General features: G+C 44.1%; 1 protein-coding gene across 1 annotated transcript in view; it reads right to left on the bottom strand.

Moving 5' to 3' along the window:
• Positions 1 to 22,938, bottom strand: part of TMIE (transmembrane inner ear) — a 167,401-nt gene extending 144,463 nt beyond the window's left edge. Inside the window, exon 1 of the mRNA XM_068238531.1 lies at positions 22,820 to 22,938. Within this exon, the coding sequence (XP_068094632.1) occupies positions 22,820 to 22,924 (105 nt within the window). The 5' untranslated portion in view covers positions 22,925 to 22,938. The remainder of the gene's footprint in view (positions 1 to 22,819) is intronic.
• Positions 22,939 to 27,065: the final 4,127 nt, after the last annotated feature.

Below are 27,065 nucleotides of genomic sequence, written 5' to 3'. Positions count from 1 at the left end.
GGCTGGAACCCACTAGAGCGATTTTATGAGCGTTTAGGGAGCGATTCAAAACACAAGCGATTTCCCTAAAGGCTCAGCTAATGTTAATGGATGGGGCAAATTCCACTGGAGCGATTGCGAATACCAAATCGCAAAACGCAGGACATGTCGCATATTTGGCGTTTAGCGTTAGCGGGTAGCGTTTCAGCAATGTAAAGTATATAAATGCTGGTGTAATCGCTCATCAAAACCTACACCGAGCGATTTGCTAGCGTTTTGGAGTTACTGCACACTGTAACAAAATTAAAATTAATTGAAAGGACCAATCAGAATTAAACCGCTAATCGCTACACAACCGCTGACAAACAGAATACACTTTTTTAAAATCGTTCCTGAAAACGCTCATGAAATCGCTTGCAAACCGCTTATACAAAACGCTGGCGATTGCCATTAGCGACAGCGTTTTGTAGTAGGTTCCAGGCCTAAGGGAAAAGCTTATTAAAGGACAACTGTAGTGAGAGGTATATGGAGGCTGACATATTTCTTTCCTTTTAAACAATACCAGTTGCCTGGCATCCCTGCTGATCTATTTGGCTGCAGTAGGGTCTGAATCACACCAGAAACAAGCAAGCAGCTCTTTTTGTCAGAATGGACAATAATGTCAGAAACACCTGGGGCTTGATTCACTAACATAAACAGCGGGAGTAACCTGCTGTTACTCTCGCTATTTAGTACTGCGCACCTTAATGCACACTATGCACGCTATTGGCATCATAGCATGCATTATTCCCTCTTGTCAGAATAATGCTCACTATGCCCAGCATAGCGAGCGCTTGTAGCTAAGGCTGTGTATTACCTGTAACGGGCACTCTGATCATCCCGCTCGGGACCTCTTCGAGTCCAGTAACTTCAAAGTAAGTGATCCTGGCACTCTGATTGGCCCAATAGACTGCCTGGAAATCTATTGGGCCAATCAGAGTGCCAGGATCACTTATTTTAAAGTTACAGGACCCAAAGGGGTCCCGGGCGGGATGATCAGTAGTTCTGCACCTGTGCAATACAGTCCTGATGATGTCGGCCAGACCACAAAATCTCTGATGTTGATCCAGGGATTTTATCTGATTGCAATCTGGAGTCGGGAAGGAATTTTTCCCTTTGGGGGCTAATTGGACCATGCCTTGTAAGGGTTTTTTGCCTTCCTCTGGATCAACAGTGATATATGAGGGAGCAGGCTGGTGTTGTACTTTGTTCTTTGGTTGAACTCGATGGACGTATCTCTTTTTTCAACCCAAATAACTATGTAACTATGTAACATGAGCGCTCCGGTGGAGTGCTGAAGAAGCCGACCTGGTGAGGTCGGCATCTCCATCGGAGGGGACCGGGAGCCACCGGAGCTACGGCGAGGGCACAGGACGGCTGCCAGGGGCTGGAGGAAGCCGCAGGTAAGTGGATTTTTTTTTTTAATTGCTTGGATGTATCCTTTAACGATATCAAAGGTTGGAGAGTGACAGATGTGTTGTGGAAGGGCACTCCAGAGGAGAGGTGAAGCATGTGTGAAATCCTGTATAAGTTAATGCGAGGAGGTAATTCTAGAGCAAAGGAAAAAAAAGGTAATGTGTAGATTTGAGACTGCGATTGGATTGGTATCTGGAAACTAGTGAGGAGATTTACGGAGTAGAGAAATTGTGGAGAGCTTTGTAGGTGAGGGATACGGGCTGGTGCACACCAGAGCGGTTCTGGAGCGTTTTTAAAAACGCTAGCGGTTCGAAAACTGGTTGGGTAATGTATTTCAATGGGCTGGTGCACACCAGAGCGGTTCATTTTTTCCACAAACGCAAACACGGGGGCTGCAGCAGTTTTTAGATTTCTGAGGTGTTTCAATGTTAAAGTATAGGAAAGTGGAAAACCGCTCTGAAAAACACTAGATCAGAGTGGTTTTCCAGGTGTTTTTGCTTTACTGTAAAAATATATGAAATCGGCTACACAAAAACGCTCCAAAAAACGCTCTGAAAATCTGGTTCAAAAACCTTTCACGTTTTGCAAATCTGCTAGAGGTTTTTGGTGTGCACTGGCCCTAAGAGTTTGAACTGGATCCTCTAGTTAATTCGCAAGCAATGAAGATGTGCATGTCACTGTTAACCACACTACCATTCACCCTACCTCTCAAGCCCGCTGTCTGGGTGTCACCCTGGACTCCGCACTCTCCTTCACTCCCCACTCCAAAACCTCACAAAGTCCTGCAACTTCCACCTTCATAACATCTGTAAAATTCGCCCTTTCCTGACCTCTGCCACCACCAAACTCCTCATCCATGCCCTCATAATTTCCCGCCTTGACTACTGCAATGCTCTTCTGTCTGGTCTCCCTATGACCCGAACAGCCCCACTGCAGTCCATCATGAATGCAGCAGCCAGAATTATCCACTGCTCCCATCGCTCCACCATGGCGGATCCCCTCCTTGAATCCCTCCACTGGCTTCCTATCTAGTCCAGAATCAGATTCAAGATACTGTGTCTGACCTACAAATCTGTCCACAAAACCTGTCCAACCTATATTTCCAATCTTACCCAGAGGTACACACCTAGCCGCTCTTCCAATGAACTTCGCCTGACCGCCCCCCCCCCCCCCCCCCCCGCATCACCCAGTCACTTGCACGCCTCCAGGACTTCTCAAGAGCTGCTCCAATACTATGGAACTCCCTACCTCCACCCATTAGGGCAGCCCCCTCCTTCAACATCTTCAAGAAAGCCCTCAAAACTCACCTTTTCACTCTGGCCTACTACTCCTCACAAGTGCTCTAAACCCACAGCTGAACTCTGGTCCCCTACCTCTCGTGTCACTACTTCTCCCTTTAGATTGTAAGCCTTTGGGCAGGGTCCTCCTCCTTTTGTGTCCAACCTGATCATGCACCTCCATTACTGTGCACCCATGCTATGCATCTGAGTGAACCTAACTTGCCTAATCTCCATGCTCCATCCAGTGACTGACTAAGCATTACCCTGTACTCATACTGTGCTGTGTGATCTCCATGCTCCCATCCAGTGACTGACTAAGCATTACCTTGTACTCATACTGTGCTGTGTGATCTCCATGCTCCATCCAGTGACTAAGCATTACCTGGTACTCATACTGTGCTGTGTGATCTCCATGCTCCATCCAGTGACTGACTAAGCATTACCTTGTACTCATACTGTGCTGTGTGATCTCCATGCTCCATCCAGTGACTGACTAAGCATTACCTTGTACTCATACTGTGCTGCGTGATCTCCATGCTCCCATCCAGTGACTAAGCATTACCTTGTTCTCATACGGTGCTGTGTGATCTCCATGCTCCATCCAGTGACTGACTAAGCATTACCTTGTACTCATACTGTGCTGCGTGATCTCCATGCTCCCATCCAGTGACTAAGCATTACCTGGTACTCATACTGTGCTGTGTGATCTGGTCTTTCTTGTATTCCTGTATTGTCATATTGCTGTATGTCACCCCTAAATATTGTATTTATCCCTATTTATTGTCCAGCGCTGCGTAATAGGTTGGCGCTTTATAAATATAATAAATAAATAAATAATAATAAATAATAATGAAGAGCGAGAGGAAAACATTCAACCTACTTTACAAATGTTTAAATATAAAAGAAAACCCCTGGGATACTTAAAGAGAAGGTCCAAGCTCCTGAAAAAAACAAATTCCACTTACCCGGGGCTTCCTCCAGCCCCTGGCAGCCGTCCTGTGCCCCAGCGCGGGACAACTGGAGGCACCGGAGCTGCGGCGAGGGCACAGGACGGCTGCCAGGGGCTGGAGGAAGCAATTTGTTTTTTTCAGGAGCTTGGATGTTTCCTTTAATAAAATCATTTTTAGGAGTAGGAGGATAAATACAGTATAATTGTTTATCTCATCCGTATATTTTCATCTCGGGTTCACTTTAATGTTCTACATAGTGTGACCGAAGTGGAAATTAAATGAAGGGGCTTTTGCTGTATGCAAACATCCTACTGAGAAATGGAACTACTGAGTTATTTTCAGTGTTTCTGCAGCAGAAAGCAGCCTGGCCATAACATTGTGCGTGTGACATTAGAAATAGCACCGGGGATGATGTGACAGCGAGCCATTACAGGAACGCAGGATATATAATTGGATTTTCTCCAATCTGTGCTTTATGAAGGAGACTCGCGGGTAGCGAATGGAGATCTGTAGATAGAAATGTAACCTTCTCCTGACATTACTGGCCACAATTGTCTGCCAGAGAAAATATATATCCATTCCTGACGCTTATCCGCTCTATTATACCATGGAAGAGCGGGGAACCCAGTGACTGGCCCTGAACTATGATATAGATATATAAACGCATCAGAAGAGTCCAACCGAGGGCGACACATGAGTGATTCAGTCATTCCAACACTGTGGCCATATACCCACTATTATCCAGTCATATAGCATGCCATCTTAAAGGGAACCTTAACTGAGAGGGATATGGATGTTTCCTTTTAAACAATACCAGTTGCCCGGCAGTCCTGCTGATCTCTTTGGCTGCAGCAGTGGCTGAATCACACACCAGAAACAAGCATGCAGCTAATCCAGTCTGACTTCAGTTAAGGTGCGTACAGACATCAGACTATAGTCATTGGAAACGATCGTTACCAACAACATTGCCCGACGATCGTTCGTAAAAAGTGCACGAACGATCATTAAAACGAACGACCAACGAGATATGTCGTTGGTAAAGAACGATCCATTCTGCCAGATCTTTTCCAACGACCATCGTTCAAAAAGTAATGTCTGTAAAACGATCGGTCGTTGATCGTTCGCTCTCAAAGCTTTGCACATGCTCAAACAGTTCTTTTTGACACTTGTGTTTGAAATCAGTTTATACATCATGTTGCGCACGCAACGCTTGTTCCAAGATCGTTCGTACACGAACGATGTTCAAAGTAGCCTTTCTTCAAACGATTATCGGCTGATACCTCCTTTAACATCGTTCGTCGTTCAAAACGAACGATCGTTATCATATGTCTGTATGTACCCTTAGAGGCAGAGCACCTGATCTGCATGCTTGTTCAGGGGCTGTGGCTAAAAGTATTAGAGACACAGGGTCAGCAGGAGAGTCGGGCAACTGGTATTATTTTAAAAGGAAAAATTCACATCCTTCTCAGTTTAGGTTCCCTTTAAAGCAGCAGGGAAAGCCATATTATCTTAGGGAAAGAAAAAACACATACTGTATATAAGTAGATAAATATTTGTTCTACTTACATAACACATGTATTGTACTGTCCACATTTTTATTTCAGTGAATATTATAAAATACTAGCTGATTGCCCGGCGTTGCCCAGGTATGTATTTGGCTGGTGTTGGCTCTGCATACTTTTTCTAACCCTAACACACAATTTTAATGACCAAGTTTGTGAGCTTTGCTGTCTTTGGTATCAATAATTTGCATTGAAATGAAAAAATCTGATTAGCTGTTTGTGGCTCCACCCCCTTTTCTGAATTTGTGCCCCAGTCACCCAATAACCAACTGTACCAGGTTTGAGGCTTGTGCCATTAACAGTTCAAGAATGGTAGCAATTAAATATTCCCCTTGAAAAGCAATAGGTGGAGCCTAATTTTGTAGGCTCCACCCACTTTTCTGAATATTAATCCCAGTCACCCAGTGACCAACTGTGCAAAGTTTAAAAACCCTGCCATTAACAGTGTAAGAATGGCTGCAGTTTACATTTTCCCAGTGAAATTTGTATTTGTCTCCACCCACTGATGACCCGGCGTTGCCCGGGTATGTATTTGACTGGTGTGGGCTCCGCCCACTTTCTAACCCTAACGCACAAACACTCAATGACTAAGTTTGTGAGATTTGGGGTCCTTGGCATCAATAATTTGTATATTCCCATAGAAATTAACCAAATCAGATCAGGCCGTTTGTGGCTCCGCCCCTCTCCAGCATTTGAACCCCAGTCACCCAATGACCAACTGTAGCAGGTTTGAGGCATCTGCTGTTAACAGTGTAAAAATGGCAGCAATTTAAATATTCCACTTGAAAATCAACAGGTGAATTTTGATTGGCTATTATAGGCTCCACCCACTTCCCTGAATATTAACCACTTTACCCCCGCGCGTACGTATTTTTCCGCCCCTTTTTCCATCCTTTAAAAACCAGGGACGGAGAAACACGTACTTTCCGCGTTCCCGACGCTGCCCGCGCTCCCGCTCGTAAACACGCCGCCCGCCGCTAGTAAAACCGCCGCCGCCCGCTCGCCCAGAGATCAATGAACGGGAAAATCCATTCCCGTTCGTTGATCTAAGCCCCGCAATGATCAGCTGCTCTCCTATGGGCAGCGCGATCATTGTGAGAAAAAACTCACGTGTCCAGCCTCCTTATTCTTCCTCCAAGCTTCCGGAAGGAAGCTTGGAGGTCGCATTAAAACAAAAAGTTACTGTGGCCATCTTGTGGCCAAATAGTAAACTACACCCTACACATTTTTCACATACAAATAAATGACTTTTACACATAAAATTAACTCATTACCTCCCACACTCCCCATTTTTTTTTTTTTTTGTAATTAAAAAAAAATTAAAAAATTTACAATTAAAAAAAATACATAAATAGTTACCTTAGGGACTGAACTTTTTAAATATTTATGTCAAGAGGGTATAACACTGTTACTTTATAAACTATGGGCTTGTAATTAGGGATGGACGCAAAACTGAAAAAAATGCACCTTTATTTCCAAATAAAATATTGGCGCCAAACATTGTGATAGGGACATAATTTAAATGGTTTTATAACCGGGACAAAAGGGCAAATACGTTTCATGGGTTTTAATTACAGTAGCATGCATTATTTAAAAACTATAATGGCCGAAAACTGAAAAATAATTATTTTTTTCCCCACATTTTTCCTATTTTCCCATTAAAACACATTTAGAAAAAAATAATTCTTGGCATAATGTCCCACCTAAAGAAAGCCTAATTGGTGGCGAAAAAAACAAGATATAGTTCATTTCATTGCGATAAGTAATAATAAAGTTATAGACGAATGAATGGAAGGAGCGCTGAAAGGTGAAAATTGCTCTGGTGCTCAGGGGGTAAAACCCCTCAGTGGTGAAGTGGTTAATCTCAGTCACTCAGTGACCATCTGGGCAAAGTTTGTTTACACTTTCCCAGTGAAATTTGTTTTTGGCTCCGCCCACTTTTTGTAACCTGGACACAAAGTCACTACTCAATGACCAAGTTTGTGAGCTCTGGGGTCCTTGGCATCAATAATTTGTATTTTCCCATGAAATGAAATAAATCTGATTCACCGTTTGTGGCTCTGTCCCCTTTTCTGAATTTGAACCCCAGTGACCCAATGACCAACTGTACCAGGTTTGAGGCTTGTGCCATAAGTGCAAGAATGGCAGCAATTTTAATATTCTCCTTGAAAAGTGACATGTGATTTTTGATTGCCATTTTTAGGCTCCTCCCACCTTTCTGAATATTAATTCCAGTCACCCAGTAACCAGCTATGCTAAGTTTAAGAACCCTGCCATTAACAGTGAAGAAGGGCTGCAGTTTACAATTTCCCAGAAAAATCTGTTTTTAACTCCACCCACTTTTTGTAACCTGGACACACAGTGACTACTCAATGACCAAGTTTGTGAGCTTTTGGGTTTGTGGCATCAAAATTGTACTAATGGAAGCAGTTTATCCAGCAAAGAAATCTGGCTGTTTTTGGCTCCGCACCTTTACTGAATTTGAACATTTTTGCATTTGAATTGAAATTAAACAAATCTTATTGGCTGTTTTTGGCCTGATCCCTTCAGAATTTAAACCCCAGTCTCCCAGTGACTGACTGTAGCAGATTTTAGGCCTCTGCCATTAAGAGTGCATGAATGGCAGCAAAGTAAATATTCCCCTTGAAAATCAAAAGGTGAATTTTGATTGGCTGCTGTAGGCTCCACCCACTTTTCTGAATATTAGTCCCAGTCACCCAGTGGCCAACTGTGTCACGTTTGAGAACCCTGCCAATATAGAATGGCTGAAATCAATCTAACAAATCTGATTGGCTGTTTGTGGCTCCACCCCTTTAGTGAATTTGGACCCTAGTCACTCAATGACTGGCTGTATCAGGTTTGAGGCCTCTGCCACTAATAGTGTGAGAATGGTAGCAATGGGAATATTCCCCTTGAAAATCAATAGGTACATTTTGATTGGCTGTTGTAGGCTCCACCCACATTTCTGAATATGCATCCCAGTCACCCAGTGGCCAATTGTGTGAAGTTTGGGAACCCTGCCATGTTAAAAATGTAGTTGTTGGCACCGCCCACTTTTTCTAACCTTGACATACAGTCACTCAGTTATCAAGTTTATCAGCTTTGGGGTCCTTGGTATCAATACTTTGTATATTCCCATTGAAAAATAAACAAATCTGGCTTTTTGTGGCTCCGCCCCCTTTCCAAATTTGGACCCCAGTCACCCAGCGACCAACTGTACCAGGTTTGAGGAATCTGCTTTTCACAGTATAAGAGAATGGTAACAGATGAAATATTCCCTTTGAAAATCAAAAGGTGATTTTTTATTGGCTGTTGTAGGCTCCTTCCAAAATCTTAATCTCAGTCACCCAGTGACCAACTGTGCAAAGTTTGAGAACCCTGCCATTAACGGTGTAAAAATGGCTGCAGTTTATATTTTCCCAATAAAAGGGTTTTTTGGCTCCGCCCACTTTTTGTAACCTTGACACACACAGTCACTCAATGACCAAGTTTGTGAGCTTTCAGGTTCCTTGCATAAAAAATATGTGAATGGAAGCAGTTTATTCACCAAGGAAATCTGATTGGCTGTATGTGGCCCCGCCCCTTTAGTGAATTTGGACCCCAGTCACCCAATGACCGACTGTAGCAGGTTTGAAGCCTCTGCCATTAAAAGTGTAAGAATAGCAGCAGTTTAAATATTCCCCTTGAAAATCAATAGGTGAATTTTGATTGGCTGTTGTAGGCTCCACCCATTTTCTTGAATCGTAATCGTATTCACCCAGTGACCAAGTGTACCAAGTTTGAGAACCCTGCGATTAACAGTCTAAGAATGGCTGCAGTTTACATTTTCCCATTTAAATGAATCGCTGAAATTTGATTGGCAGTTTTATGCTCCGCCCACTTTTCCTGGATTTGTAACCTCGGTCACCAAGTGACCAACTGTGCCATGTGTGGGGACTCTGGCTTGATTACTGTGAGAATGGCAGCCTTTTACATTTTTTCCATTGACTTGAATAGGTGAAATCTGATTTGCTGTTTGTAGCTCCGCCCACGTGTGCAGGGGGGACCCGACCCCCAGAACATATCATCCCAGGTAGTAAGGGATCTGTGTACCAAGTGTCGTTCAAATCGGTCAAGCCGTTTTTGCGTGATCGCGGCACATACATACACACACACACACACACACACACATCCGATTTTATATATATAGAAAGAGAGGCATTTTCCATCTTTACTGCCTCGGACTGGCAAACACTTTCATTCCATCGCAGGAGATTTGGGCGCAGCACTGAGTAACTTCTGCGCCGTCAGAAGACGGAGCTGAAGTTAATTATAAAACACTATAATTCGGCCTCCAGCAACTGCTGGAAGCCTTATTATTTTATTCCCCACTATCCATGGCGGCCTGGAGGGGGAATAGTATTTAACATCAATGGGAATTTGTGCAGGAGCAGGATAAGTCATACAGGCTGTATCCTGCGCCCAAGTCTCCTGCGCCGATTCCTCTCGTACGCCTGACTGAAGCCAATCCTGATGTCATTTCCTCTTTTACTCTTTTTTTTTTTCTTCTAGAAACTGTACTGTCATACCTAGTTTGCTTTGTAAACACACGTGAGCACAGACAGCATAGATCGATTTTCAGCAGCTTCTGCAGAGGGGTGAGGTATATTTCCCTTCTTAGCCACCTGTCACACTAAACTGCCCTCAGCCAATCAGTGAGGAGCAGGAATGTGGGAGGGGCGATAACAAGCTTCCTTCTCTTCTGCAATATACCAGAATTGAGTCAGGCTGACTGAGATAAGATTTGTTACAGCAGAAACATTTATGATTATATTGGAATGCTTGCAATTCAGGGTCAGGTTGCAGGCTGCATAATAAACAGAGCAATGGATAAATGGAATTTGATTTTGTGACTGACAATCCCGCTTTAAGCTGCTAAATTTTTTAATGGGGCTTTAAAGTCACACTGTGAAGGGCCCATAGGATTAGCATTGCAGTGCGGTAAGATGCGTTGTAAGACTTTATAACATGCGACAATAACGTCCCACTGTGAATGCGACCTAAAGGTTATTATGCTGCTGCTTATCTTTTCGAGCAGAGAGGAAGTTCTGGGTTCAGGTCCGCTTTAAACCCTTTTCTTGCTCTTAGAAAAAGGCACAGTATGAGAACGTTCCTACTAGGCCAAGAGCTCACAGCAATTTCCTAATCATTACCAGCAATGTAATAATAAATAATTCAATTTGGGGAACGAATGAGGAAGAATGCATTGATGACTGCACAAAGATCCGAACATTTATTATTCTATTAAACAGCAGCACACAGACTTCAGTTATGTGAGCACAGACAGTACAGCTCACCACCCAAGGGTGCCTCTTCCCTGCTGGCCTGGAGGTTCAGGCGCAGAGCTCACTGTAGACAGCTGCTTCCAGTCCTGAACAGCATCCTTGTTCCCCAGCAGCACACAGACTTCTGTTATGTGAGCACAGACAGTACAGCTCACCACCCAAGGATGCCTCTTCTCTGCTGGCCTGGAGGTCCAGGCGCAGAGCAAACTGCAGACAGCTGCTTCCAGTCCTGAACAGCATCCTCGTTCCCAGCAGTACACAGACTTCTGTTATGTGAGCACAGACAGTACAGCTCACCACCCAAGGATGCCTCTTCTCTGCTGGCCTGGAGGTTCAGGCGCAGAGGAAACTGCAGACAGCTGCTTCCAGTCCTGAACAGCATCCTCGTTCCCAGCTTAATAATTGTAAGAAATTAAAGAGGCCCTTTAGGGTCATGGCCGTTTCTTGGGCAGTGCGGTCATGGCGACCACCCTGGGCGCAGACTGGCAAGTAGAAGAAGGGGGGGCGAAGGCAGGACATAAGCGGTGCAGTCAAATGGAAGAAGATTACCAGCTCGATCACCTTCCTTGACTCCTCCTCGGCTGCCTGCGTCAGACATTAAGTCATCATCACATCACCACCGCGTCATGACACCTGAAGTCCTGTAGCGGTACTGCAGGCTGTCAAGTGGGCGGTGCCTATGGAGGAATCGGCTTTCTGGGCTCTCTTCGCCACAGGGGTGGGGGGCGCAATTTGTACAACCTCGCCCTGGGTGCCTACAAACTGCCCTGTTTAGGGTAAAGCCACATGCCCATACAGGGGGCCGGTCTGCTGGCAGGATCAGTACACGGTCCCTTGCACAACAGAGATGAGTTTCGTAATATGCTAGTTACGATTATGCAAAATTTCAAATAAGTTTTCGAAATTACGGACATACATAATTACGATTTGGACATTCAATTGATTTTGTGTAATACAAAATTTTTGCGTAATTTCGTGCCGACTTTAGCGGTGGATAGCAAAGTTCCCACATATGCTCTTGTCATCAAAATTGCTACGTATGTTAACAGAAATAGTGGAAATAAACAAAAAATTTTTTTTTCAAAAATATTATTTCGTTTTTGAGAAAATGCATAGGAAAATGTTTTTTAAACTGTAATTTTTTTTTGTTTAAAGGGAACCCGAGGTGAGAGTGATTTGGAAGAGGCCATATTATTTCCTTTTAAACAATACCAGTTGCCTGGCAGCCCTGCTGATCTATATGGCTGCAGTAGTATCTGAATAACACCAGAAACAAGAATGCAGCTAATCTTATCAGATCTGACAATAATGTCAGAAACACCTGATCTGCTGCATGCTTGTTCAGGGGCTATGGCTAAAAGTATTAGAGGCAGAGGATCAGAAGGATAGCCAGGCAACTGGTATTGTTTAAAAGGATATAAACATGAGCCTCCATATCCCTCTAGCTTCAGATGTCCTTTAAGCTTACGTCGGTCTTCTTAGTAGGGCCATTGTACTAGTACTTGCGTCCCAACTGTCCTGATTTCGCCGGGTCTGTTCCGTATTGGGAGGCATGGTTCCATGTACCCATGACAACCCCTCTCATGTCCAGAGCTGCCGCCTTCTCCTGGGCCAGCCAATTAGCAGTTAGGAGTCTTGGGATGTAAGGGGACGGATTTCATTCCTCCCTCCCTCTCCATAACCCCACCCCCTACCATTGCACGTCCAGTATGCAGAGTAGAGTATAGCGGTGCGGCTTAAATCTCACCTGATCCTGGTGTCTTCGTCCATCCTGCTCAGTAGAAGCTGGCCGCTCACTACTTCCTGTTCTCCTGCATGCGATCAAACAGGTAGAGATTGGTCAGCTGGTACTGAGGAGAATTGGGATCAGGTGTAATTTGATCCCCACTCCTGCGCCCTACTCTGCTTATAAGGGACACGGAGGAAGCACCAGACTACCTGGTGAGTCATTGGAGATGGGGTGGAGTCCGAGGGGGCGTGTTTTATAAGGGGCGGGTCACAGAGAAGATGCAGCTAGCGGTGGATGGAGATGGGGAGCACGTAGCCACGGACTAGAGCCCACCGGGATAGGTGAGCCGTTACTCTGCTGAAGACCGTACAGGAGCCCCATAGAGCACAGTCAAGTTGGACAGTGACCTGGGGTGGCCCAGCCACGGGCTCGGGGTAATTGTCCAGGATGCTCATATTGTAACGCTGGCCCTAATGGTGACAGGGCAAGTGTACAGCGTGGATGATACATAACTTGTTACAGAGCCGAGACGTACCATTGGGGTGTATGTGACATCAGTGGGTGCTAGGCACAAGTATGCCTGACACCCGTTTCGCACAAGCTGCGCTTCCTCCGAGGCTCAGCCTCTAAAAGCTCATAGAACACACAGTGCGTTGCTAGAATCACACACATTCCCACACATAGCGCAAATCAAGGAAGATGCACATAGCACAGTTGCTTCTTCGCCTGCGTTACATCACATACCGAAGCAAATGCTATTTTCAGTTGATTTACGTGCATGTTATAACCCAATGTAACACCTCAGTGTGAAACTGAACAGATCCTGTGATTATATAGAGGTATTCGACCTTTCAGAAGTCAGGCTACTGTGCGGTCCCATCGATTGTTTGCAGGAGTCTGATTTCAGGACAACAATGAGAGGTAAAGAATGAGATCATTGGAGCACAAGGACATGGGGTCACCTGGCCAGAGAAAGCTGACAACATGCTGAGGTTTGTGTAGTGATGATAAAGAATATTCACTCCTATAAACGAATGACTGACAACAACAGGTCACCCAGAGCTCCCAGCTGCCCCTTTTTGGAGGGACAATCCCTCTGCATGGATTAAAAAGGGGTGCGAGGAAATTTGGGTGCCCGATTTTGGTTAGTAGAATATTGGTAACATTTACAATATTCTCTGTTTCTAAAGTGTAAATGATCATAGTAAAATATCAGAAAATAATACAGATATTTTACTACAACGTAACTTAAAGCGGTTTAAAACCCTGACATACCATAATATTCAATAAAAACATGTTTTCATACTTTTTATATGCCATACGGTTATCATATTTGCATTTGTGCATAAGTATTATTATTTATTTAGAAATTATTGGATTCCATAAGTACCGTTTTTTGCTTTGTGAGCTGACTTTGCATTTTATTAATAACTGGTTTTATTCATTGCTGTATTGCATTAATAACTAGTTTTATTCATTGCTGTATTGTATGGCAGACACACTTTGACTCTCTGTCTGTGTGGAGCTGCTTCTCCACAGTCAGAAAATGTGTCACATTCCTCACTTGATACATATAACACAAGATAACATAATCTAAAGTTTGGATGCGTCCACATTTCACTGCACTGAACTTTCAAGCTCTGTGTGTAACCCTTCCAATGCTGGTCTAGTAAAAAAAAATGCTGGTTGCATATAATATGCTGTAAATAATGTTTTAGAGCAAACATGAAATGCAGGGTTATATTCCGCTTTAACACTAGTCTCACACAGAACCCTCCCTTACCAATACCAAACCTTAAATACGCCTAACTCTTAAAGATACCCCCCCCCCCCCCGCCCATACACACACCTAACCTTAACCCTTCCAACCCCAAGTCTAACCCTTAAAACACCCCCCTCCACGCCTAACCTTAACTGCTTCCCCATGCCTAAAAGTGGAGCTGTCAGCCATACTATCTCAGAAACCCCCCCAACATATATAAGTAGATAAATACTTGCTCTACTTACATAAAATAGGTATTGCACTGTCAAGATTTTGATTTGAGTGATTTTACTACAGTAAATAAAGCAAAAATCCTTCTTAGGATTTTCCATTTTGACTGTGTCTATCTTGAAGTCAATCCTGACATCATTTCCTTCCTTACTTTCCTCTGCCTGATTGTGTATGCATTGCCCGCCTCCTCCCAGTCTTCAGACACTCCCACCCAGCTCTGCAGTAGAAAATTCATTGTCTCAGCATGAGAAATATTGGCCAATCAGAGAGGAACAGAGGTGTGGGAGGGATTACTTGTTTACCAGGTAAAAATAAAGAATTGACTTTTGATTTTATGCCTGACAGTTCCACTTTAAAACACCCCTCCCCATGCCTAACCTTCACGATCTCCTTCCCCCCTCCACGCCTAACCTTAACCGATCCCCACTGCATATCCTCCGCCATTACGATAATAACGGGGCGCAGCCATAGGCACCATTACAAATAGTGGCTATAGTGTGAAATTTGCACTTTATCAGGCACCCAAATTTCACGCTACAGCTGCTATTTATATATGGCGGCTGCCCAAGTTTCTTGCAATAGCATGTGCCCACATTTCCTGCTTCAGTCGCTGAGGGAACCAATCAAATCCCTCTGTCTCTCGTTCTTCCTCGTATGTCCCTCTTTCAGCACTGATGTGCAGATCTATGTAACTATATGGATTTTTTTCCACTGAATGTGTTTAATGGACTAAGATCCCTTTAGTTGTTTTTTTTGTTTTTTTTTGTTTGTTTGTTTGTGTTAAGACCTACAAACTGGAAATGACTTTGGCTCTACAGGTCTGAAGCACATATGGAGTGGTGTACAGCTGCAGGCAAGCAGAGCTATACAATTGTTCCTTTGCAGTTTGCACTAATCAATCAACATAAAGGTTTGCAGTTCTCAGTTCAGTTGTCCTTTAACTGAAGTAAGTATGAATTTCTGTGGAGGGTCACAACCAACATAAAAAGCTGTCAGAGGTTTCAGTTCGCCTTCATTCTCTACAGGGTCGATGCTAAAGTTTTTGATGTCTGAGGCAAGCTTGCGAGAAAGTGCCCCCCCCCACCATTTGGAAGGATTGCACAGCACCCGACAATTTACTTCGCTTTGTTTATAGTTCTCACATAACATGCTGCAGCTCAACACAATAACACACTGGCTGGCTGTGAGTCTGTCACAAACAAACTGCTCACCCTCAGCCACTCCATTCCTCTGTAGTCAGCACAGCAGTGCCACCTCCTCCCTTCTTCTGTGAAAGTCACATTAAACACTGCTGCTCTCCTGCCTCCCCCCTCCTCACTCACTGTCAGACTCCTCAGCACAACAAGCTGCTTTTCCCCAATGATGACCTCTTCACCTCGCTCTCCTCCTACTCTGACTGCATGCTGTTAGTGTAAACACAATACAAACATGCCACCCCTGTAATCTCTGCGCCTAATGCAAATGTTTCACCTTGCTTCATGAGAGAACCGGCCCGACTCTCTAAAACAGAAAAAAAAAGAGACAGAAAGTAAACAGAAAGCAAAGTTTTAGCTGTCTCTCCTCTGTAGCACTGATTGTTTAACAATCGTTGCTGTCTCTTAATAATGGTAATTATCCTGCTGTTTAAACCTTAATCTTTCCCTCACTACACGGGTGAGGCCGGCTGCCTGAATTTTCCTCTGGGCATATTCAGCGTGATTAGGGCCTTGTTATAGCCGCTGGCTCTCCGATGCGGCAGATGGCTCGTAAAATAAACGTTATTAATAGCCGAGATCCCGTCCACAGAATCTGTGTTTCTAGCGATGGAATAATCTGTAAAGTGCAGAATGCGGAGAGCAGCCGGACATCTGCTCCGCCGTGATTACCATCCGCACCACGGGATAGTAGTAGTGATGTAGTGAACATCAAATTTTTGGTTCGTGAACGCAATTTAGTGATAATACCAGGTGAGAAAATCATTGTTTTTACTAGTTGACACCTCCAGAACATAAATGTTAGTCCTCTCGGTGGCAATCTTTGTGCAGTGGTCTGTATTGGCCGTCGTGCTTGTGCGCATGTTCAATTGCGGTTTTCCAGCCCCTATGGTCAGGCTGAGGACTGAGGTAGTTCAATAACAGTTAAGTGATAAAAAAAAACACTGATCTTGCACTGAGGCCGTATACAGAGTGCAGTAGTGGATACTAGATGTCAGTAGTGGTGGTGAAGGATTATTGGGTTATGGTCGGTGCACTATTAGGACCATCAGATCTGTCTCCAACAGCTAAGGTGTGCACTGGACACATAGAACTGCAATATAACAATAGCAAGAAAAAGAAAAACAGCCTTTAGGAGGGCGATTGAGTAGAGGTGAGCGTAATGACTTAATTACGATTTCGCGAAATTTCGCGTTATTGGTGTAAGTACAATTATGGCCGTAAGTACATAATCGTAATGAAGAAGGATTTCGTGAAATTCCACGTAAGCGTAATTTTCGCGTAGCTTTCGCATTACAGTGGGTATCGCGAAATCACATTTGCCTTACATGCAACCATTTGTAAGCGTAGTTACATAACGTAATTTCGCGATAGTTCATATTACTGAAAGCGATAATTTTCGCATAGTTTTCGCGTTACGGTGGGTATCGCAAAATCCTACAGAAACAACAACCCACAAAGTGAAACTAACATGGCTGCCAGATTATATACTAGGAGGGTGGGTCAAACTACAATTGGTTGTTTAGGATGTATCTCAAAAGAAGCCTGTAATATGATTGGACAATCTCCAATACCCAGACACTTTCCTGTGTCTAGTAATTACTATTATAAACGAAATTACTTTCATTTTCAAAATGAAAATGTATTTCTTTTTATAGCTAACAAGTAATTACAAAATTCGCAAAATTACGAAGAAATGCGAAATTACGTTATGGTTTAACGTGAAATTACAGTATAGTTGTACGTGAAATTACGTTATGAACGAAACGCGAAATTACGTGTTGAAAATTACGCTTACGGTATTATCAATTACGATTTTAATGGCAATTACGGTACCATAATTTCGCGCCGTAATAGCAAATTTCGCATGCGTAATTATAGTAATGCGAAATTTCGAAAATTTCGGCTCAACCCTACGATTGAGTGAACTGGTGGTCGTTTTTACTCTGTTGTAATTTTGTACCATGTTGAATAAAGTATCCATGAATCGAGTGCTGTAATCCGCTCTTTTTTGATGAAAAAACATAGCCTTTAGAAGGGCTCTGGGGCTATGTAGATGGTGAATTGGTACTGTAGCAGCAAGAAACTCCACTGAGGATACAGAACACAGGCCTAACGAACGCTTTTCCTAATAGCAGTTCAGCTCTGTCCCTGGTCTCCTTCACAGCAGCCACAGGCAGAGTGTAAAATGGCTGCTGTGCTGACTTTCAGATAGGTGGGGGGGGGTCCAGGTGGGAGGGATAGCTGATTGGCTGCCAAGTGCCTGATGACTTTGAGGTAAGTGGTCTAATTTTGACTCCATAATTATGTGTAGGGGGCGGGTCGAACACGCCATGTGTTTGCATGCTGATGCGCGTTTTCGTCGGGAACTGTCAGCCGGGGAAAAGTTTGGGCCATCTCTAGATAGTAGCAGATCACACCGGATCGGCCAGTGCTGCGTGCCATCATCGGAGAATGCGAAGGGCGTCTGGACACCTGCTCAGCCCCGACGACCATCGAACACATCGGGATGATGGTGGATCAGACCGGATCATGCCAGCACTAAGTGCTGTCACTGGAGTTGTATGCAGCACGCCGGGGTGATATCGCTGCTGCCGAGACATCTGAGCAATTATAGCGCCTGAGATGGTTACGGACCATTGCCCTTTACAGCACCGTAAATTATACCACCTCTGAGTAACGTACTGTGCTGAGATTATCGATCTATCGCAGAAAATGCTGAGTTTACAAAAATAAAGGATACATAATAATTCTATGCTTAGGAGGAGAGGATGGAAGGTGTTTTGATGGTTCTCATGCTACAAAGGACCAGAGTAAAGATCTCTGATAATAAGTGACTCGTTAAAGGGAATCTGAAGGGAAAATAAACTTATGAAATAATGAGTTGTATGTGTAGTACAGCTAAGAAATGGAGCATTAAACCCCCTGGCAGTAATCCCCTCTTACTTTCGCCATGACATGTCATCTTATTCTGGGCCTTACTCTGGCCAGGACTGGTCCTCTTACTCTGGCCAAGTCAGGTCCTCTTACTTTCGCCATGACAGGTCTTCTTACTCTGGCCATGACAAATCATCTTACTCTGGCCATGACAGGTCCTCTTCATCTGACATTGTCTAACAAACAAACAAACACAGAACATTTATATTGCGCTTTTCTCCTGGTGGACTCAAAGCGCCAGAGCTGCAGCCACTAGGACGCGCTCTATAGGCAGTAGCAGTGTTAGGGAGACTTGCCCAAGGTCTCCTACTGAATAGGTGCTGGCTTACTGAACAGGCAGAGCCGAGATTCGAACCCAGGTCTCCTGTGTCAGAGACAGAGCCCTTAACCATTACACTATCCAGCCACTCTAGTGTCTAGTCCTCTTACTTTTGACATGACAGGTCCTCTTATTTTGGCCATGACAGGTCCTCTTATTTTGGCCGAGAGAGAGAGAGAGAGAGAGAGAGAGAGAGAGAGAGAGAGAGAGAGAGAGAGAGAGAGAGAGAGAGAGAGAGAGAGAGAGAGAGAGAGGGGGGTTGGAAGCAATTTAAGCCATTTTCAGGCCACTTCCGGTTTTCTATCCGGATATCCAAATCCGACCGGATATCCAGTCTATTGGGTTCGGATATCCGATTTTACTCGGATACCAAAAACTTCGGATTCGGATATCTGGGTATCCGGATCCGAATTCAATTCAGATTTTGAAAAGGGGTATCCGAGCAGCACTGCATATGACTATAGTAGGGACTAGATTGTGAGCTCCTCCGAGGGACAGTTAGTGACAAGAAAACATACCGTATATTCTGTACAGCGCTGCAGAAGATGTTGGCGCTATATAAATACTAAATAATAATACAGTGGAAAGGACTCCGTAACCCCACAGAGTCAAAAGCGTGGAAAATGGAAAATCCACAGCACCTCGTCAGTAGTATATAGCTCTTTTATTATATTAAAAATAAAAAGAGATAGCCATGGCAGCGACAGACGCTGTTTTGGCCATAGTGTCCTTCCTCAGACAGGCTCTATATCAGAGAGCCTGATACAGCTTGAGGAAGGACACTACGGCCGAAACAACGTCTGTCGCTGCCATGACTATCTCTTTTCATTTTTAATATAATAAAAGACCTATATACTACTGACGATAGTGTATAGTGCCATCTATAGCTAAAAAGTAAAATTGAAGTAAACAAATAAACACATTTAATATTTATAAAAGCCTTATTAACACCCCCACCCCCATAGCTACCAAACATAAACACATGTTAAAAAAAATTGACAGTTAAAAAAAAAAATATACATAAATTGTTACCTAATTGTCCTTTAACAAATCTCAGTTGCTGTTAGTTGAAACTAAAAGGACAACTGATGCGCAGTCCAGTGTCCATGTTTCCCTCTGCCCTCTTTTATACTATGCGCAAAAAAAAGCAATAACCACTTGAGGACCGTAGAGCCCCCCTAAAGACCAGGCCATTTTTTCATAAACTGGGACACTGCAGCTTTGAGGACTCGGTGTAGGGCCGCATATTGAGTGTAGAAGACTTTCGCTACATGCTCCTGGTACAATTATAGAGAGAGGGGGGATGAAGTCTTGCAGAGGGAAACATTACAACTTGCAAAACGTTCTCATCTTCAGCAACAGCAGCCCAAACCACAGACAAATCTATAGATATAAGATTACCAACCCACCTGCTAGAATATAGACTAGGCAAGAGTCCCCTGCTGTCTACATATTCCACATAACAGCCAAAACAGACTCACAGATAGATCATATCCATTGACTTTTGCCCGATCGCAACAGAAATGATTGTACATAAATATTGATTACTGTATATCTCATGACATCATTCGTTAAGCTTGGATCAGATTCAAGGAGATCAGATTGCAAAAGAGGCAATCAGACCCAGAGGAAAATTTTGATCGACAGCAAACTACAATTGTGTACATCAATACTGATTGCCTCATGAAATCAGTCTATAGGTGGCCACACACCATACAATTTCTAAAGGCCCATACACACATCCAATTTTTCCAAAGTTCACAAAAGACCTCAAAAAATCAACACGAAAGCTATTTATCTCTCAATCTTTCAGATCTATCCCGGTGGATCCAATCTGGAAATGACTGTCTGTTAAACAAGGTGTGTATGAGATCTCCAAATATTTAGTAACTTTTGTGTGCACATGCATGCATGACAAAGATGGAAGTAAACAGACTATGGGCTTGATTCACAAAGCGGTGATAACCCAGTTATCACGCCTAAAAGACTTTAGGCGTGATGACCTTTTCACCACTGAGTTATCACCGCTTTTTCCTGCTGTTCGCGCGAAGTTACCGCGCGTAAGCGCGTGAGCGCGCGCGCAAAGTCCCATAGGGTTTAATGGGAGCTTCGCGCGAAGCGTCGGGTGCTGCGCGCGCACTTACGCGCGTACGCGCGGTAACTTCGCGCGAGTTTCTTCTTATCACGCCTAAAGTGAGTTTAGGCGTGATAAGGGGCTTTTCACTGGCGTGCAAACACTTTGCACCGCTTTGTGAATCAAGCCCCATGAATGCATTTTGCAGGAACTGATCTTTTGCAGGAACTGATCTTTTGGAATGTGTACAGCATCTTTAGAAAGATCAGTCTTTTAAACCTCCCTGACAAACCTATGCAATAGATTATCGGTGATTCCTCAGTTTGCAAAGATTTTTATCTGATGGGTGTACTCAGCTTAATAAAGTAGATTGTGCAGTTATGCTCTTATACTACATGGAAGGGGGTAAAATTGGTCTATGATCTTTCATTTTCCAAAGACTTTTATCTCACGTGTGTACCCAGCTTAACATTTCTTTTCAGTTCAAGAATTACAATACATTTTTGAGATTGACTGTAACATTTGAAAGATCTGACCAGTCTATAACACAACTGTGTTTGTTTGTTTTGTTTTTCTGTTCAATTCAAAATTTAAAAATCAAGAAACCAACAATCTACCCTACACTATTCAATTTTAATAACCATTGATCAAAAAGAGCCATCAGTCCCAATCTCTTATTTAAAAAAAATGGAAATTCAATAAGATATCTCACACCAGTTAAACAGCTTTTGATTTTTCTGCACAACTGATGGTTTTTATCAAATTGCCATCAAATTGGATCATTTCACTGTATCATGTGTAGCCACCTTATTTGTCTTGATCAGTTTTGCGGGATTAAATTGTACATGGCACAGTCAGGCCCCAAAGGCAAACTACTGTTTTGTTTAGAAATACAGTATTGATTGTCTTGTAAAATCAATCAATATACTTTCCTAATTTCGATGGATTGGATTAAAAAAACAAACAAAAAAAAATAAACATAATCAGGTCTGGAGCCCAATTGTGATCAACTACAAACTAGTTTTCTCAATAAATACTGATTGTCTCATGGAGCCAGATCTTTTCTTTAACAATTTCGAGTAATCGGATTGAACAAGATAGACTGAAGACTCGTGGGCAAAAATATGCTAGTTCTATTTGATCGATTAGCATCAATCAATAACGGCAAGCATCAAAATTCCAGTAGATATTTTCTGAATCGAGTGGATGTCTGAGCATAAATCTCTCGCTTTTGCGCCCGATCGACCATCCGTTTCGATAGTTATCAAATTGGATGAAAATCGATTCTGCGACAAGCATGCTCGATCAATGATCTGAACGATTTCGTAATGAAACAGGTAAAATATATTAATCAATAAAGCTGGAAAATCTCAAGCCGATGCGGTCATTCAGGTGCACGGCAGTAACAGCATGTGATATCGGGACGTCCGATGTACGTGACGAAACCCCTGGCCCCTGTATCCCTAAATATTATAGTGCCCCTCAATGCCCGTGCACCTGTCCGGTCATCGCGAGTCCAGCTCCTCTCTCTTCCGCATTTACGGGTTCCACGTGGCTGCCGCACTGGCGCTTGTGTGACATCACACACGCGACAGTCACGTGAACGAGGAAGAAGAAGAAGCTGGACGCACGGTGGCTGGACAGGTGAGAGATTTCAGCACACGGGCACCGGGAGACACATTTGGTGGGACAGAGGCGGCGAAATGGCAAATGCAGCATCACAAGGCTGATGCCCAAGAGATTTCATGCTGAAATTGATCAGGAATCGGCCTGCGGTGCTGATCAGGTTCGATCAGAGAGAGATCTATCTCCTGACTGTGTTTAGCTAAAACTGAACTCATCCAACAAAGTAAACTGCAAACTACAAAAGTTCAGCATCCCTCCAGCAACCAATCAGCCTCCACATCCAGCATCCTAAACTCATCCAACCGATGAGGACCGGTGGCCAGGCACACATTGCGCCTGTAGGCTGTATTGTGTGTATAAGCCTCTTCCATGTCCCCCCCCCAGGGCACAGCACTTACCTCGACCATCTGACAGTGCGTAGAATGGATGGAGACAGACAGGAAGCAGAGGAAGCTGTGCAGGTGGATGGACAGAACCCTGTGCTGCTGGATCCATCTTGCCATGATCTTCCCTGGCTGTACAGTGCAGCAGCCCGCCTGCCCTCCTCCTCCTCTGTGTGTCCCTGCCTGGCCAGGTGATTGATAGCAGCTTCTGCCTCCCAGCCTCACTGCTGCATCCTTCCCAGGGGGGGGGGAATCTCTTATTAATGAGGATGGCTGGTGTCACTTACACTGGCTGCAGGGGGTGGGGACATGCCAGGGCTGAGTGATTCCAGGCAAGGGGAGTGGAGAAGGCACAGTGTCCTCATCACTCTCCAAGGGACTAGGAGGACCAGCTCTTCCACTGGGCTACCACAATATGGGGGAAAAAGGAAAGAAAGAAAACGGTTAATATAAAATAAAACACAAATAAATGAATAGACAATGGTGAAAGAAAATGTGTAGTAAAAGGTATATAGACGCTGGCATGGTGTACACCTGAAGTGAGGCTGCCATATTTATTTCCTTTTAGGCTATGTTCACCTTATAAAAGCGCTGAGCGATTTATGGAGAGTTTTGTCAGCGCTTATCCCTGCGCTTTGCGGGTAGAAAAGCATTTTTTCGAAGCGTTTTTTCACTTCCTGATGTCAGTGACCTCTTTCTCCCAAAAATGAATAAATACAATGCAGGGGCGTAACTAAGACCCACCGGGCCTCCCTGCAGAAATTTTAAGTGGGCCCCCTAAACCTTCCTCCCCCCCCGGGACCCGCTCAGGGCCGCTGCACGTATATAGTTATTTAAGCTGGAAGCGAGAGCCCTCCCTGAGTGTGGCCATAGCTCCCCCCTCATGCTGCGACCCCTCCAGCGCCCCAAAACGGCCCTGAGCGGGCCCTGGGGGGGGGGGGGGGCAGGCCCCCCCACGGGCTCATGGGCTGCAGCCCCTGTTGTTACGCCCATGATACAATATATTTCTTCATAGAAGCGCTGGGGAAATCGCTATACAAAGCGCTTTTACAAGCGCTTTGCGACTTCCCTGAACCTTCCATTATAGCCAAAGCGCTCAGAATATGGTACAGGCAGCGCTTTTGAAAGCAGATCGCAATCGAACCTCTTATATGTGAATGCTCTCATAGGGAATCATTGCACAAGCGCTTTTAGGGTGATTTCAAAAATCGCCAGCACTTTAAAAAATACGCAAACACTCATAGGGCTTGATTCACTAAACTGTGATAACTCATATCATGGCTGCGCTAGCAGTTTTGCGCGCATTGTCGTGCACAATCGTGAATATTTGCGCGCCCGTGATATGGGTTATCACGGTTTAGTGAATCAAGCCCATGGTGTGAACCAACCCCTTAAAGTGTACCTGAGATGAGGCCAAATAAAAAATATATATATACCTGGGGCTTCCTCCAGCCCCCTCCGGACTGATCACTCCCTCGTCATCCTTAGTCACTGCCTGGTTCGTCCGCAACTGGCCCCGGTAAGTCGTCCAGTCGGCGCAGTCCGGCTATGAGCGCTCCCCATCACGTTCCTGTGGCCAGGAGCGTTCTGCACTTAAACAGTAGTACTGCGCATGCACAGAACACTCCTGGCCACAGGAGTGCAACGAGGGCGCATGTGGTCGGACTGCGCATGCGCAGTATGCCCTGGACCGAAGGACTTTCTGGGACAATTTGCGGTGGAGGAGGAAGGCGAGGAGCGATCAGGCAGGAGGGGGCTGGAGGAAGCCCCAGGTATGTATACATTTTTTTTATTTGGCCCCATTTCTGGTACCCTTTAAGTAATACCAGTTGCCTGGCAGTCAGGCTGATCTCTTTAGTGTCTGAATCAGGCACCTGAAACAAGCATGCAGCTAATCCAGTCACACTTCAAGGATACCCGAAGTGACATGTGACATGATGAGATAGACATGTGTATGTACAGTACCTAGCACACAAATAACTATGCTGCGTTCCTTTTTTTCTTTCTCTGCCTGAAAGAGTTAAATATCAGGTATGTAAGTGTCTGACTCAGTCCTGACTCTGACAGGAAGGACTACAGTGTGACCCTCACTGATAAGAAATTCCAACTATAAAACACTTTCCTAGCAGACAATGGCCTCAATTCACTAAGCTTATCTCCTGTCTTTAATAACTATTCTAGAGTTGTTACCATGGTGATAAGGCATGTAGTATTCAGGAAACATTTTACCTCAGGCAAACCTAAAGTTAACTCTTCTGTCTTTAAGTTAACTCTCTAATCCTTAAAATAACTCCAGAGTTAAAGACAGGCTGTTTATTAACTGCATGTGAAAATAACTACAGAGGAGGTAGATTAACTACAGAGGAGGTAAAATAACTACAGAGGAGGTAACTTAACTACAGAGGAGGTAACTTAAAGGTGCCCATACACTCGTCAGATTGGCAGCAGATAGATAAGAAATGCATCTGATGATCTATCTGATGCGTTTTTAGAACATTTTTTACCAGGATAGAATTCCAATAGATTTCAGTTTGAAATCTATTGAAATTCGATCTGATGGCATTTTTTTGCCATCAGATTTCCATTAAGGCCAATGCAAACTGATAAGCAATCTCATCAGATCGACCTAAATTTTCCACCCTGCAAGTTCGATGGAAATCCATCGAAATCGGCCGTCGATCGGTCGATTGGCTAACCGATTTGCAATCGATCGATCGGGATCGATCGGTCGGACAGAAAATCGGCTGAGTGTATGGGCTGCTTAAGGAATGAAGAGATAAGATAACTCTCTCTTATGTGGAGGTAAGTTTTCTCTTGCCTTATTATCTCCAGCATGATCTTAGTGAATTGAGGCTAATGGCTTCTGAGAGCAGGAAAGAGGTAAAACCCAGTGAATGTCTTATCAGTGAGGGTCACACTGTAGTCACTTCCTGTCTGAGTCAGGACTGAGTCAGCCACTTAACTCTTTCAGGCAATAACTGATAGAGCTGGAGTGATGCATTTATTCAATGCTTTGTAAAGTTATTTTCTAAGTATGGACATAGCGTATTTCTGCTGGGTGGCTGGAGGCAAGGATATGCTGACACTTGTAGTTCATCTAGTGAGTGACGACTCTTGCTGGGGACACAGTATTATAGAAGCTCACAGGGGTCAGCACTGGATAGAGCTCATTAGTCTGAGTTGCCAGCAATCTATATATGCAGATCAGGGTCACTATAGGTCACAGGCTGCCTTTCTCATACTGCATAGATTAGCTCATAATGCCAGAATTTTATTACCCCCCTGATAGCTGGGAAAGAGAAACTCCTCTCTATGGCCTGGTGCACACCAAGCGTTTTTGGTAGCATTTTCAAAAATTCTGCTGCTTGTGAAAACGCATGGCTAATGTATCTCAATGGGATGGTGCACACCAGCGGTTTGAGGTTTTTAGCAAACCGCAAACGTGGCTCCTGCAGCATTTTTGCGGTTTGCAGAGGCGTTTCTGCCTCAATGTAAAGTATAGGAAAAGCTCAAACCGCTCTGAAAAACGCTAGATCAGAGCGGTTTGCCAGGCGTTTTTGTTACAGTAGCTGTTCAGTAACAGCTTTTACTGTAACAATATTTGAAATTTGCTACACAAAAACGCTCAAAAAAACGCTAGGCATGTTTAGAAAACCTCTCTAAGGCTCCATTCACACTTGCAAAACGCAATCTGGCGATTTTTGGCGATTAACGCGAAAAAAAATTGCCATTCACACTTGGCAATTTTTTCGTGATCGCATTTAGCACTTCTATAGCACTAAACGCGATCGCCGGGAAATCGCCTGAAAATGGTGCAGGATACAAATTTGCGTTTGGCGATTTGCGCTTGAGTATTTTGCCGAAATCACCGGCAAACCGCTCAGATGTAAGCGGGGCCTAAAAATGCCTAGAATCGCTCTGAAAATCTGCTTCAAAAACCTCTAGCGTTTTGCAGATCTGCTAGCGGTTTTTGGTGTGCACTGGGCCTATCACCTATGCTACTGCTGACAGCTTTCTCTCCATCCCCCCCTTCCAGATCCTTAAGGTGGCCACTAACAATACAATTTGCTAAACAATTGTTTAGGAACGATTCTTCGTATGAACAATTGGAAATGATTGTTAGGGATCACTAATGAAAAAAAAAATCTTCTAACCAATCCAATCAGATCAATGAAATTGCTCCAATTTGTTGGTTCGAGCTTGTCAATCTGATTGGATTGGCTAGCAGAGGAGGAGGATTCTCATTGGTTCATGGTTGACC

This window comes from Hyperolius riggenbachi, chromosome 5 (assembly GCF_040937935.1).
Source record: "Hyperolius riggenbachi isolate aHypRig1 chromosome 5, aHypRig1.pri, whole genome shotgun sequence".
In the NCBI taxonomy this organism is placed as follows: domain Eukaryota; kingdom Metazoa; phylum Chordata; class Amphibia; order Anura; family Hyperoliidae; genus Hyperolius; species Hyperolius riggenbachi.
Note: the sequence above shows the minus strand (reverse complement) of the source record. Positions and strands in the feature narration are given on the sequence as shown.